Source organism: Eschrichtius robustus, chromosome 7, assembly GCF_028021215.1.
Source record: "Eschrichtius robustus isolate mEscRob2 chromosome 7, mEscRob2.pri, whole genome shotgun sequence".
NCBI classification, from domain to species: Eukaryota; Metazoa; Chordata; class Mammalia; order Artiodactyla; family Eschrichtiidae; genus Eschrichtius; species Eschrichtius robustus.
Genome location: NC_090830.1, coordinates 73760792 through 73776839, shown reverse-complemented (window position 1 = coordinate 73776839; position 16048 = coordinate 73760792). Strand labels below are relative to the sequence as shown.

At 39.4% G+C, this 16048-nt stretch overlaps 1 protein-coding gene across 3 annotated transcripts in view; it reads right to left on the bottom strand.

The window, feature by feature from the left end:
* The window catches only part of MYPN (myopalladin), a 75563-nt gene that overhangs the window by 11624 nt on the left and 47891 nt on the right, over positions 1 to 16048 (bottom strand). For all 3 annotated transcript variants that reach the window (XM_068548859.1, XM_068548858.1, XM_068548860.1), the window contains exons 10-13: positions 11409 to 11999; positions 10894 to 11032; positions 1679 to 1900; positions 221 to 370 (exon numbers count right to left, since the gene is read on the bottom strand). In XM_068548859.1, the coding sequence (XP_068404960.1) occupies positions 221 to 370; positions 1679 to 1900; positions 10894 to 11032; positions 11409 to 11999 (1102 nt within the window). The remainder of the gene's footprint in view (positions 1 to 220; positions 371 to 1678; positions 1901 to 10893; positions 11033 to 11408; positions 12000 to 16048) is intronic.

Genomic DNA, 16048 nt, shown 5'->3' with positions numbered 1-16048 from the left:
ACTAATGTCCTTTGACAAAGGCTGAAGGGTGGCGTGACCCATCAGTGGCTAAGTGGTCCTGTAAGTTGTGATACTGTGCTCTAGTTACACACAGTCTCTATGCTCCTTATTCATTTTCCTCAGAAATCCTTAGTAACTTGCACTTCTCAAGGTTTATTCACAATGACATGAACCGCTCCTTCCTCAGAGTGCAGTACAGCGCGGAACCCTGCGTCTCCACCTGGGGGTTGGCCGCCATGATGGTGTAGTTGCCGTCGTCATCGCCGGTGGTGGAGTCAATGTGCAGAGAACACGTCCCGTCTCCTTCTCGCCTCATTTTGAAGTGCTCATTTCTTTTTGAAATCTGCTTCCCATCTTTGAACCAGTAAACCTGAAATGAAAAATAATCAAGGAGAATATACACTGTTCTGTACATCTTTTTTTTTGGCTGCACCATGCAGCATGCACGATCTTAGTTCCCTGATCAGGGATGGACCCTGTGGCCACTGCATTGGGAGCGTGGAGTCTTAACCGCTGGACCACAAGGGGAGTCCCTGTTCTGTACATCTTTAGAGGATAATGATACAAGGAGTAGGATAAGGCAAGGATCGATTGCCATCTCTACAACTAGTAACCCATCCCTTATAAAACACTTAGAAAAAAATTTTTAAACATATTACAAATGACAGTATAATATGCTCCTCCACTTGTACATATACAATATTTAAGTAAGAAATTATGTATAATTTAGGATTGAGAAAAAACTTTTGACTATTTTTATTATAATTACTTAAAAAGCCACCCTAAGGACCAGAAATGTCTTCAGAGGCAAAATAATTAAAACCAGGAGCCTGGAACTTTTCCTATTATCCTTTTACAAACTCAAGTCTCCTGAAGTCCGAGATCTCAGGGCCTAGAATAGCTGACCTTACTTGAAAGGATAGTATGGTTTATTATACCAAATGGAATGAGGCCAGGATTCAATTGCTAAATTTCTCCTCTGACTAAAATTTAAGTATACATAGTTTTCAAGTTAAGTTCTTTATGTATCAAGGAGATCTCTCAAAGACAGGGGAGTTAAAGTACTGGTTGCAGCTGCCCTTCTCTACATTTCCTGGTTACCTAATCATACATACTAGCACCATGTTAATGTTTGTGAAAATAGGGTGGATAGGTTCCCTGCTGTAGGCATACTGGGTGTAAATCCTTCTCTCGCTGACTGCCAAAAAGTCTGGTGACTCGTAAGATTTTTCAGCAGCCAGCGATAACGATACGACATTTTCAGCATTTACCAACCTAACAGTAATAATACAAATATAGCTCACTTTGTACAACAGGCAGGCTGTAGATTTTCAGTAGATGTTAAATAGAAAGAAAAGTATCAGTTTGGTGAGTTTGATGGTTGAGAGAATCAATAGCCCAAAATAGAGGATCATGACTAAGACATTTATTGTCAACTTTTATAAAAATTTTAACTTACCCATAAGTTATCTGATTTGGTTTTTGCCTGGCTATTTAACGATTCTATTCCTGATTGTATCTTTTTAGTCAGATTACTTGGGCTTTGTTAATTTTCTGGTATTGATTTTCATTCCCTCTGTAGATAGATACTTCACTACAGTCTGGTAAGACTTTCTTGAAGGCACTGCCTGTAGTTTTGCACTGTTGGTTGGCCAACTGGCTGGTCATCTTCCCCTACCTTTGGGACAGGTATCCCAACAATTTTGCAGGTGAATGTCACTGGAGAGCCTTCGGTGACCCGGAAGTGCTTGAGTCTTTTGTCAAAGATGGGAGCAATACACTTGCCCGTGGGGATCTCATCATGTTGGATTTCATCATCTGATTCATCAACAGGGGTGCGTTCCAAGCGAAACTCTATTTCATTCATCAGCCTCTGCTCAAAGCTTGAAATTTTGTACTCCTGTCAAAATGGCAAACGTGTTTTAATTTCAATTTCTGTGGGTGAGGAAGAATGTGTCCATCAATATAATGTGAGGATGAAACTTTTTAAGATTCAAATGTTAGATTTACATTGTGGAACCTCAGTAAACCAGGCATGTTCCATTTCCAGTTCCTCATCATGGAGCACTGAAGGAGATTTGTGTTTCTACTACAATCCCAAACTGTCCTAGTGAACCCTGATTCCTCACCTTCAGCATGGAGCCCCGGTAGAATATTGTAGGGAATGGAATGAAGATGGAATATAATTTTTGTAGCTACTAATAGTGTCCATTTCAATATGTAGAGCTGCCTATGTGGTATTTTGGCAAAATTATTCTGAACTGCATTCTGATACATGCCTGCATCACCAGCTTCCTGTCTCTACTAGACATTCCCATCTGCATACTTGAGGAAAACTTGTCTTGAATAAATCTCCCTTGACCCCATGTCTGCTTACACTGTGTCTCTGCTGCCCTCACAACGAAGCTATTTGAAATAATTTTCTATTGTTATAGTCTCATTTCCTTGTTGCCTGTTCTCTCACTAACATACTCCAATTAGGCTTGTGTTCTTATAGTTCCACTGAGATTGCTGCTGTCAGGGTCTTCACATTTGCCAGATCCACAGGTAAGTTGTCACTTACCTGCTCTTACCTTACCTGACCTCTCAGTAGCATTAGACACAGATGGCTACTTTATCCTTTTTGAAACATTTTTTTTCTGTTGGTTTCCATGACACCCTACTGGTTTTCCTTCTCTTCCCCTAGCTGGTCCTTATCAGTCTCCTTTACTAGCTCTTCCTCCTCTGCTCTAGGTGATCTCATCCAATCTCACAGCTTCAGATACCTTCTGTATGCTGATGACTCCAAATCCATGTGTCTGAGCCTGGTCTCTCCCCAGAACTCATATACCCAATGATCTACTCTACATCATGAGAGTCATATACCCACCAGTATACTTTCTGTCATGGCTTGGGTGCCTCATGGGTGCACCCATGGACCAGGTTAGCATGGTCCAAACAACACGCACTTGATTTCTGTCCCCCAGGGAAGATACTCCTACCCTGCTCTTCCCCATCTTAGGAACTGGCACCACTCTTCATCCACTTGGTTAAGTGGTTAAGCTGGTGTTTCTCACATTACCTATGGTGAAAACCAGGTTTTAAAAATATATTTTTTCAACCTGTACTCTTGTAAAATAAAATAAAATAAAAATGAATTACTAGAAGAATGAAATAGAAAAAGCATACAGAATTATTATATTCAATAGACATAAAATTTCTCTGTTAAATGCTCTAGAAATTTCTTAATGGTTACTTTCAATTTCCGTACTTATCTCAAGGTGGAGAGATGACAGCTTGCAGACTGGCACAGGTCTAAGACCACACTTTGAGTGCACCAAGTTAACCTAAATCTAGAACTTATTCTGGATTCCTCTGATTCCCTATCCTGCCCTATTCTATCAAGCCTAAATGTCACCTCCCTAAAGCAACTTTCCCAGTCCACTTCATCTAAAGTAACTCCCAATTCTAATTCTCTACAGAGCACGGACTGCTATCTAGTGTTTTTCTTTGTATATTGATGGAATAATTGAATATCTCTAAGCCTTAGAATGTTAGCATCCGAAAAACAGAGCTCTTGTCTGTCTTGCATCCCACTATATCAACCATATATGGAATAGTGAGTGCCTGCCACATGGCAGGTGCTCCATGAGTATCTGAAGAATGAAAGAATACATGAATGACATGGGGGCCGTCACTTGTTCCAACACTACTGTATCTTTGAGGAATCTGGAGCCATGTGCTTGGGGTGAGGGTGAGCCCTTTGGTTAAACTTGTGACTCTAGTTAACCATAATTTTATGATTTAGGTAGGCCCCATGGAGATGGTACTAGGATGCCCCTGAAGTGGAATTTGGGAACACATGGCTGATTTGCATCTGCCCCTAGTCACAGGCAGAGTAATTGAGTTCAGGACTCATGAGATATGTTCTCAAGCTATTAAATCACGTCATTCATGCCCTCTAGCTATTGTCTTATACACATCATCGCCTGAATTTGTGCAGAATTGGAACTTAGGAAACACGGACACCAAAAGTTTCTTGGTTTTAATTTCTTAGAACCAATTTTATATCTTCCCTCTCAGCCTCATCTCAGACTGGGTAAACAAAATACATCTACAGTTCTTTCAGGGTAGAAAAATGATTAATCTCCAGTTAAGCGTATTAATTTTTAATCAGATAAACAAACTAATTAAAGTAAAAGATTGTTCACTTCTAATTTGAAACCTAATTTAGTTTAAAAGTATTAAGACCATTTTCTACATTTTGGGATGTTTTTTATTTTTAAAGTTAATACTTAAAGCTTCCAACTATCTACGTATTAGTTTGAACTATATGAAATTGCCATTTTTGAGGGTTAAAAGAGGTAAAATATCAGCAATTTCAAATTATTCAACCTAATACTATACAGCGAGTATATTTTCCATAAATACGTTAACTAATCCCACGAATTTGAAATGTTTCCTAGTCTTGACAGTTTAAAATCCCATAAGGAATATATTTTTCTTCTTTGTTGAATTGCATTCATGCTCCTAAATGGGTATTATTTTTCCTTTTAACAAATTTGTTTATTTTTTGGATGCTTAGGAGTAAAACCAATGAGTCATTTTATTCTCTTACTATGTGAGGTAGGTGCTAAATAGCTTTATTATTTAAAAAATAATAGTCAAAAGCATAATTCATATAGTTTGCAAACCTCACACACAGATCCTGGAGTTCAGGATAACCCAGGCTTTTTGTGAGGGTGGCAAGAGGTCTTAGCTTCTTATGGCTTCTCATCTTGTTTCATTTAAGTCCCCAAATTCCCAATCCATTCCATACCGCCTCTAGCCACTATTTTAGTAGAGTCCTTGCTCCAACCTAAATAACCTTCTCTGCAGCTTCTCCTACTGCATGATGGGTGAGGGCTGGTAAGTTCCTGGCTAATTACATTGTCAGAGTTATTATGGGGGGGGGGATGAATTCCTGAAATTCTATATTGAAAGTATGATCTAATTTCTCCAAACAAGTATTACTGTACATTGTGGTAAGTTATGATTATATCTATACTTCAGGAACAAATGGGTGATAGATAAGGCTTTTGAGCACTTGCCTGAGAATACAAATACCACATTGTCTCCATGTATTCCAAACAACTAGTTTTAGGAACTTGATTTTACCAAGTTGGGACCTGATTTTATGGAATTTATAAATGTTTGAATTGATTTAACCAAAGGAACTATGGAAGCGATATGATGAAAATACGCACGTTTTGTTTTTCTGTAAGTGTACACCTACTGGTTATATATTTACTATTCTACCAGTACTACAGGTTGGGAGGTGATGAAAACAGAACACTCAATGAGTTATCTAAAATATACTATCTGTAACTATGTACTGAGGATACAGTTGTATTCTACTGAGGCACCAAGATGAGTTAGATATCAAAAAACAAGTGAGTTGGGAGACAAACTATCCTCCAGAAATCTCAAAGCAGGTGCTTGAGGACAGGTTAGATGATTGATATTCTTCACCTTCATCAGAGATACAAAAGAGTCAGGAGGGAGAAAATCCAGTGAGAAGACTTTGCAAAGAGCTGTTAATGTCTGTGAGCATCCCACCTCCACCTCCACCCCCAGAGTACCTGCCTTTCACCTCCAGTCTATTGAGAGAGATTAAATAGACCCATTTGTAGTGTTTACTGTGTTCCTCCAGTGGATTGGTATCTGATTCCTGCCTAAAAAATCTAGAGTGAGGAGCACAGTGGGTTTCTGTTGGTGGGCAAGCTGAAGGTTGCTTTCAGTGGCCCACAGTCCTGCATTGTGTCAGGTCAGAGGACCTGTGATGGTTGCTGTCATACATATATGGGCCACATATGAGACAGAGCCAGTGTGGAGTCAGCTTTTGTCCCTCTGTGGCTGGGAAAGGAAGGAGTTGGGAACAGCAGTTAGTGAAGCAGGGGAGGAGGGAGTGAAAAAGAGAGAAGCTGGCCATACTTCCTTCCTGGCTTTAGATTTCCCATTTGTAGAGGTCCCTGGGGTGTGCGGTGTGAGGTGTGGATGGGGGCGTTTGTGTGTGGGGTCTTATTTTTGAATAAGGATTGGGGTGTTGGTTACCATGAGGACTGGTCATTTTGTATTACTGGATCAAGATTGTATTTTGCAACAAACTAAATGTAGAACGTTATATGAACTAAAATTGGTCAAAATGGTTTTGAGATTACCTCACATTTGAGATTGCCAGGAGAAGGATTAGCCCCACTAGATAAATTTAAAGGGATAAAGGGAGAAAAAAATAAAATTGCTTTTAAGATACAATTGTTGAAGGTACCAGTTATATGGTATAATGTATAAGTTACAGATGCACAACAAAATAAGAATACTGTAGGTCAAGGAGTTTCCACAAAAGATTTCATAAAATATTTGGGAAGTTGAACCTCAGGAACAAGGACACCCATGTAACTGTGTGGCAGGGGTATGTGACCTGTTTCTAAAGCAGTGAACCTTTACAACTGAGATGTTTACAAAGATGCACACCATCCCCAGAGCAGGAATTCTTTTTTTTTTTTTTTTTTGGTAGTGCTTTGCAACTAAGAGTTGGTTATCCCAAGGATAACTAATCCTCTTATACATAAATCAAGGTTGTTGTTCCAAGTTGTGACTGATGGGGTTCAGATTTTGTAAGGACATTTGCAAACAAGCAGTGTGTTTAAGTTAAATTTGAATGTGCTTTCTGCACTGTTCTGCACAAAGGTTGTACTACTGATCCACTGTCAGCGGCTGTACACTTTGAATTTCCAGAACTGGATTTGGGCTGTGTTCTCCATTTTCCCTTGCCTTGTCCCCTTTGTGAGTAAAAGTAGGAGTTTCTGCGTCAGCTGCTTGTAGGTGATGTCTGTGCTCAAAGGAGAGAATATTTTTCTGTGTAAATCTGGTCTGTATGGCAAGCAAGTCAAAGACATATGGCCCATCCTTTCCAGGCTTATGTTAAAGACCTTAAGTGAAAATGAATTGCATAGAATTTCAGTTGCTCTACGAAAGAAAATGAAAAGCTAAAAAAATTACATCAGAAGAGTATGCCACTTGAAAATATAATTCTTTTTTTTTTTTCTTTAAAGATAATCCTCTTAAGGCTGATAGTTTGACAACTTGAGGCATTTGGTTTCTGAGACACATCTGCAGAAGTTTTCTTCAAATTGTCAGAGTGGTGGAGAGTGCTTTCCTCCTGCTAAGAATCACAGTGTAATGACACAACCCAATCAGATATGGCATTGCCAGGGTTCCAAATTTCCAAAACATGGGCCATGATCTGGCACTCACTGCCCTGAGCGTGCTGCTGGCTTCCTCTACTCTGGGTCGGAGTCTGGGCTTCAGGGGCAAATAATCAAATAGGATCAAACCAGCTGGAAGAGCCTGCCCAAAGGGTTCCCAACCAACTCTGGGTACAGTGTTCACTAGAAGAAGTTTTATGTGTTAGAGAAAGTATTCTCCTTTTGTTCCTGGGTGAGCCACAGTATGGACAGCAGATAAGAGATTCCTAGATTAACTTGGAGGTTAACCTACACAGAGGATGTCTTCTTTTATGATTTATCCAATACTACATGCTTCCTTCAATAGAAATAACCAGGCTTCATGGCTTACCCCCTGTCCCTGCTGCCAAATTCTTAGAATACTATAATAGGCGCTGGGGACACAGCATTCTATAAAACACACACTCTACCTTCAAGGAGGTTGCATAAAAATACTTTAAATCCAAATTTTGTCTTTAAGAATAAATAATTAGTAAGTGGTTCACAGATTTATTTTATACTTAAATGTTCAGTTAACACCAGAGTTTTGCTTAATTTCAGGGTGTTTTTTTAAAAAGGTTTTAGTGTGTTTTTAATCAACTTTTTAGTCAGTTGATTAAAATAGATTGTTATCATAGTAGATAGTGTCTATAATTAGGTATAATCAGAATCTCTATAGTTAAGTGAGATATTTTCCATACAGATGCAACAAATCCAAAATTTTCTCCTTGGTCAAAAGTTTGGTTATCCTATCTGAAATTAATGTAAATCCCAAAGTTGTGAGCTAATTCAGCAGATATTCCCTGAGCACCTACTCTGGGACAGATACAACAGGGGTGCAGCGATGAACAAGACCCCCTCCCCCACCCCCTGCCAATCCAGCTCCCAGGGAGCTTGTGACTGGTGCATCCTGGGTGGGCCCACAGCAGGTGACATGGGGACACTTCACTATTCCAGCACCCAGGGTCCTACAATGCCCACGGTGAGCAACATAAGGCCAATGACTACGTTGAATTCTTATTAGAAAAGGAACAGATGGCAAGACTGTTTGCCCTCAAGAGAGAATTTTCATAAAGAATTCATGGTAAGAGATGAAAGAGGTAAGATTTAAATAGAAGAAATGACTAAGCAGTTTAGAGAAGAAGGAGATGAGAGGGAAAAAAAGGCAGAGCAAGAACTAGGTACTTATTTTTTCCCCCCTCTGTCATATAGGGCAGTATCTGGGAACCACAGACAGTTTTAATGAAGCTTTCATTTAAAAAATGGGAGGGAGGAGCAGAATAAAAAGATGGGAAAGTTTCCAGAGAAATGAGGTCAAGGAGGAAAGTTGAAATAAGACATTAAATGTGTGTGTGTGTGCGCTTTAGACATTAACAGTCACCAACTATTTACTGGGAGCAGAACGTCATACTAAGTCATGTATGCATTAAAATCATTGGTTATGAAGGTTCCATTACATTTTGTGTGATCCTGAGTCTGACCTCTCAGACTCACCTTGCTAACCTAAACCAATTGATGTCCAGTGAAGATCCACTGGTGGTGAACGATACCCTTCAAAATAAGAAATGATGCAGCCTAAAATCTACAAATCTCCACTTTTTCTCAGCAAATTTTCCTCTTCTTAACTTCCTCAATGGGCCACAATACATTTAGACAGTTCTTCATGACTTTTTCACTGTCATTTCCCAAGGCAGCAATGGACAAAACAATATTATAATATGGTCATCATTTATTCCTCAAAACTGTCTCAGAATCAACATCTACCAACCTAATGCAAGCATTCCATCTCAGACAGCTCCTTAGTTTCCTGAATTGCATTTATGCAGCTTGGCTTTCATGATCCCTGGCCTAGAATGCTGTGTAAGATCAATTCTGTAATTAATATACCATAATAACGCTCAGAATAATAATTGTCAGAAGAACACGGATGTGTCACAGATATTTGGTATATAGTTTTCACTGAAATATGGAGAGGATTGAGATGCTTTTTGAGACTCCAAGTTCCTGCTGTTAGCCCTGAAGATAATTCATGATGGAGGTTTAATAAGGAGTTCTGCTGGGTTTATGGCACTCCACTCATGGAAGTTCATGTTTATATGTACTCACATTTCAGGTAATTAAGAGAAAAACCCTACTTTCCCCTGAGTTGGGACAATGGATTAACATGGATCTACCTATAAAGTAACCATAAAAGTAAAATCAAACAGCCTGTGTGCTGACCTGGTATCATTTTTACAGGGTTCTAATTGCTCCCTGAGTTGTTAAAGACATAGGCTGAACACAGCTCTGATTTCAATGACACTTAGAAGGATTAACAGCCACAACTGTGATGACAGTATTATAGGAAAACAAATCTGTGCTAGACAGAGCAACATTTATGGGGCTTGGAGGTATTTGTCGTAAACCTGCAAAAAGGCTGCAGAGTTTCAGGGAAAATGTGAAAGTGTCCTGGAGACCAGGGCTCTGGTTCTCATTCTACCACTGACAGTTTGACAACTGTGCTTCAGTTTCTCTATCTAGAAGGTGGAAGAGAAGAATAGTTGCCTTGATGTTTGCCTCCCAGAAATATATGTAATTTGACGAAATAATACATGAAAAGTGTACTCGATTATGGCAAGCTTAAATATCCTGCTTCAAGTCAATAATTTAAAGTCAATTTTAAAAAGCATTTTTAAGCTATTTTAAGCATTATTATTTTAAGCACTTTAAGCATTACTTTCAAGAGAATCCACTCAGTAAAAATTGTCCAACATATAACACAATAGTAAAATACTGTATATCAATGGCTCCACTGGAAGTAAGAGATAGAAACATGAAGGAAAACAGCATATGGTCAGGGGAGTCTGGAGCCTTGTTTCCAGGGGTCACTTATGTCACAAATTCCACAATATTTGGCATATAGTTTTCACTGAAATTTTATGTTACACTTAAAATAGATTTTATCAGTTCCCACCTGGGGAAATAAACCAAGAGTTAGATTATTAAAATGTAAATCTGCATTTAAAAAATAACCACCTTACAAAAAGCAAAAATAAATGGCTCCAATAAAATACTTAGTCTTTCTTTTATGTGATGCTTACAGATGACTTTCCTTTTTCTCCTTCCGTGTAAACACTTACTAGAAAGCAGGGAGTTCTACAGGTTGAAACACAGGATATTGGCTAATGGCTGTTTCACGTGCTTCAACCTAATGTAAAGATTGAGAGGAACTGGTGAGCAAACCCCCAAGCACATTAGATTGAAGCAGCCAGATAAAGGATGGCTTGGAACCCCAGAGTTCCTTAAAGTCTAGGTCATCTCAAGGCTCAGATATTGAAATGTCTCAAAGATGTGACGGTGTTTGCCAATACTGAGCTGAGGATTGTTGGAATGGAAAACAGACTATCTAGTCTCTCTCCTTAACATACGCTATTCTAGGTAAACGCACGTAGACAAGTAAACTGAATTAACTACCGGGCTAAATCAAGAACTGTGAATCCGTGTGGACAAGTTTCCTACATGAACCATGGACAGTCTGTGCTTTGCCTTCCAAAACTGCAGTGTCAGCTTCACCGAGGTCAGGTGACCTGAGCACCCAAGGACTGAATTAAGCAAACTTACATTCCTTACGAAGAAATTCCAGTAAACCGTCTGAACCCAACAATCTTACCTGCTGGTTTGATCTGACATCACTGAAATTCACTTTTTTCCCCAAGTCTAGAATCACCGCATTCTTAGTTTCACGAATGTAATCATCATTCACTGGTTGGGAAGACTTTATATGTTTCTTCATTCGTCCCTGGGATGGCCTGTAAAATAAATTCACACCTAAATCACTCATGAAAAGCACTGGCCAGGGTACAAAGGCCTAGAAATCAGAGTGGTTGGCATGGCAACCAGACGCCAGGAGCCATCAGGCACTTACGGAGTGCATCTTGCGAGCAAAAGTTGAGCACTGCCCAGAAAATCTGTGTGTCGAGGTGTTTTCAGTATTTAAATTATAAAAACATTATTTAAAGTAATCGTGTCCTCTTGTCCTAAGGTGCTCAGTATCCATTTCGTGTCTAAGAGATTGGATTATGTAGGAATTCACTAAATGAGAGTCCTGTCCCAGACCAAGCTACTCTTATGTGGGTCCATTCTTAAATGACATCGTTTACATCAAGAAACCTCAACGACACTTACACGGATGGTGCGCTTCTAGGCAGCCCCATGGCATTGGTGGGTGGGATGGCAGGGAGAGAAGGCAGGACGGAGCTGAGGAAAGCCACTGGGTTCTGAATCCGGCCGGTGGGAGAGACAGGAGTTGGGGACACGCAGTGGGGCTGAAACTGGTTTCCGCTGGAGATGGAAAACGTGAGTGGCAGTTGTGCTGGTTCTATCGGACCTGGAGGAGGTGGCTCGTTTTGGGCAGAAACCCCTCCTAGAGATTTGGTTTGCACCAAGGGCTGAGAAACTAAGAGGCTTTCTTTGCTCACTGTCCTCTGCATGGCTTGAGGAGTGCTGATCAGGGTGAACACTGGAGAGCTGGAAGGGGACACAGTTGCTGCAGTGGTGCTCGTGGAGGGGAAGAAGTGCTTTGGCCGGGCCAAGCTGAATGTCTGTGATGAAGGGGCCTTCACCTGCTTGCCGGACATTGTCACCGCTGGGACAGCAGTGGAGGTCAAAACACTCATGTTGAAAGGAAACTCCTTAGGAGATGAAGGAGATGGGTTTTGCAACTGCTGTTGTTCCAGTAAGACTTGCTTGTGAAGCTGTTGTAGCTGGCTGGAATCTCTGCACACAAAACAAGAGTGGGGAGAGAGAAGAGAAATCCGTCACCATTGCCTCAGCCTGTAGAGACAGGCTGTTGGCTGCTTGATGCTGATTAAGAACACACAGCCAGTGTTGCCAGAAACCAGCCGATCAAATTCGGGCATGTGGGATCTAGTTCCCTGGCCAGGGATCAAACCCGTGCCCCCTGCATTGGAAGGGCGAGTCTTAACTGCTGGACCGCCAAGGAAGTCCCTGTCTCTCCTTCTCTCTAAGTCTGTTTGACTGCCAGGAAGAAGGGAAAGGCCACCATGATGCACAACTCCAAGAGGCGTCATTCACATTGTGTTCTTTGTGTTGTGACCCTGGAGTTGGGCAACACAGCAGCCCCATTTTAGAATGTTATAAATTAGAAAGAAGAAATAGAAAAATGGTCCTCTTGTTGGAAGTGCTCAAAGTTCTGTTTCGGGACAGAAGACACTGAGCTACATACTGATGTGAGTTACTAAAGGGGGCTGACTTCCCTGAGAATGTGCTATATCCTTCACTCTGCCTCATTTTAGAGCAAACTTTAACAAAGCAGCTGGATGTGTCTTGGTGTTTCTCATCCTCTTCTGACAACAAAGCTTTATAGAGAAGGTGACCATATGTCTCGATTCATTCTAGACAGTCCTGCTTTATGCCTGTTTTCCTGCCATGATTATTAATAGTGCTCTTTCACTCTCAAAAATGTGATGGTTTGAACGATGGATTATATGGTCACTGTAATTATGAACGTTACTTAGACTTTTCTTGTGCCTAAAGGAAAAAAAAAGATCAAGCTGGGAGCGCTTTCTCCATTTATAGCAACCTGACTCACAGAAGCATTATATGAGTTGCCTTAAGTCCCACAGTCTATTTACTTCCTCTTAACAAAACAGTTAATTAATTTTTTAAAAAAAGAAAATGGAAAACGAAAGTGTCTAAAAGTCATATATGCATAAAGTTGTCAGGGCTGTCAAACTTTGCTGTTTAGGAGAATCTACTCTTGAATAAACAACCATAGGAACAGCCACAAGTGAGACCACAGTGCTTCAAGCCCACCGTGGTTTTATGTTCTTTGAAAATATGTTTTGGAACATAGAAGGTGATCTGCTGAACATGAGATCTATTAAAAATGAAAGGTTTTATGTTTTCATACCATCGGGAAAGTCAACACCAATGGCAATAAAGTTGAGGCAGAAAGTTCTCCAAACTTTGATTTAAAAAAATTTTTGTTTTTAATTGAAGTATAGTTGGTTTACAGTGTTGTGCCATCTCTGCTGTACAGCAAAGTGACTCAGTTATACACATAGAGACATTCTTTTTTTTAAATATTCTTTTCCATTATGGTTTATCACAGGATATTGAATATAGTCGTGATTTTTTAAAAAATTCTTGGAGTTTAAGACCTTTTCTCTTGCCTTCATTAACACTTCTGATACACAATATACGGAAAAGTAACTTCACGAAGTAGAGACCTATCTCCACTTTCATGACTGCTGTCAAATGCTACATACTATGTGACTCTTTATTCAACTATGAAAATTCTTGTCCTCTGTTCACCTATGAAAACTAAGAATTTAGAAGTATAGCCACTTGGCACAGTAACTTTCTTCCTCCCTTTTAGAAGTAAGTATTTAAGCTGAGAGAATAAAGTAACATAATTAAAATTAATTAAATCTTTTCATTCCATCATAGATGAAAGATTCAGCAATCAAGAGAAGCAGAAATATCTTTGTTAGATTATCCTTAGAAAAATATATACAATAACGTTGTTTCTGCTGGTGTTAACTTTCCCAATGGCATGAAAATATAAAACCTTTAAATTTTTAATGGATCTCATATCTGGCAGGTCCCATTCTGTGATTACTATAGCGTAAAGAAGATGCCATGTGGTTTTTAGGACATGTTTGTATTGTAGTCTGAGCAACTTTTAATCTGATGGTATTGCAGAAATATTTTATTGTAGTTACGGAAGTAGAAAAAGTAGTATATGAAAACTAAGTAATCTTAGAAAGATAAGGATGAAGAAAAGGGGCCAGGAAGTCATTTGGTATTCATTGATTCTTATTTTCCTTTAGCTCCCATTGAATGAAAACTAAGAACCAGCTTTTAATTTTAAGTAAGACTTTAAACAGCATGTTAGCCCTTATCATTTTAATGCAGTATTTCGGATTGTAGAGGGTCACAAACTTTAAACATAATGATATATGAGATACAGCATCAAATAGTTTTGATTAGTTTCTAAGATTCTGGAAGAATTCATTTGAGAATAATGTCTCCTTTTGTTTGACAGGGTTTTGTCCCCCAAATTTTATTAAACTGTCTTGTTTCAGAAGGGATTCAAAACAGCTGTTTCAATTTGCTTATTCATGACATAAGGGCAAGGTGTCAATTCCAGTATTCAACAAACTTTTATTGAATCTTCTGTATGTTTACTTTGCTAGGTACTGTAGGAGATACAAATATGCCTGGGATAGTATGAGCTATTCAGGGCTCAAAAATCTTACTATACATATATGTAATACAAATACCCAGTGGTTATTTACAGGTAACATATGGAACTTACTATTTAATAATGAAGGTACAAAGTACAATGAAAGAATAAAGGAAGGAAAGGTTAATTACAAAGCATACAAAACCCTGAGCAACCTCTCTAATTCAAAATAACAGCCTATCATAAATTGCTATAAGCTCAGCTGCTCATTTCTTGTTGCTATGAGGACTTCTGAAATCAGGTTTGTACCCAGTTTTCTTTCTGTAGATTATCAACTCTCCTGGGTTCCCTGAAAATATCTTTTCTTTTGCCACAACTTAGCTTAAGCATGATGCTCAAGAATATGGCCTCTGCAGACAGATAGACTTAGGTCCTAATCTTGGCTCTGCCACTGATTATATGTGTGGTTTGGGGTGGTTTCTAGATTTTTCTGACCCTGATTTCTTCATAAGTAAGATAGGAGTAAGTAATATCTCTTCATGTTGTTGTGAGAATTGATAGATAAATCACCTAAATCATATAAATGATCAATAAATGGTGGCTATTATATTTTTCAGTTTCTGAACTACAGATATCAATTTCAAGATTTGTAAGAATGAAAATTAGAGTTTCAGAATTATAAGGATGTTTCTTGATGTGGTTTCTGGAATACAAAAGAATTTCTTAGGGATTTTTTTTTTATTAACATCTTTATTGGAGTATAATTGCTGTACAATGGTGTGTGAGTTTCTGCTTTATAACAAAGTGAATCAGCTATACATATACATATATCCCCATATCTCTTCCCTCTTACGTCTCCCTCCCCCCCCACCCTCCCTATCCCACCTCTCTAGGTGGTCACAAAGCACCGAGCTGATCTCCCTGTGCTATGCAGCTGCTTCCCACTAGCAATCTATTTTACATTTGGTAGTGTATATATGTCCATGCCACTCTCTCACTTCGTCCCAGGTTACCCTTCCCCCTCCCCGTGTCCTCAGGTCCATTTCTGAGGGATTTTAAATGGTTGAGATAAAATGTCAAGGCTTAATGATAAACACAACAGAACAACTTGGGCTACTGTATCAAATACTTTTGAAAGCAATTTTGGCAACAACAACTTGGGGCAGTGTGTGCTGGAGCCAGCTCTCGCTGCCTCTGGAGGGCACGTTGTATACACCTCATCCCAGTTCCCAGTTTAATGACTTTTCTTTAGTAGTTTGAAATCAGCCATGGTGGGAGGAAACTGGCAAATGCTACAAATCAGGGCTTCCCTGCCTCTGCCGGTAGTTAAAACATTTGCTAGCACATTGCTGATTAGGATAACTAATTCTGGGTAAATATGTCTCTGCAATCAGCTTTTAGCTGTGGTTTTGGCAGTGGTAACTACGCTGCTTGTGCATTAGATCACCCAGAGAGCATAAAAGACAAACCTTACTGATTTAGGCACCACTGGCCAGAGAGTCAGTTGGCCTGGGAAAGGATCCAGGCATAGTTATTATTATCTTTTTAAATGTGGGTCAGTTCTTAAACTTTAGTGAACCTCAGAACCCTCTGGAGGGCTTGTTAAAACATAGAT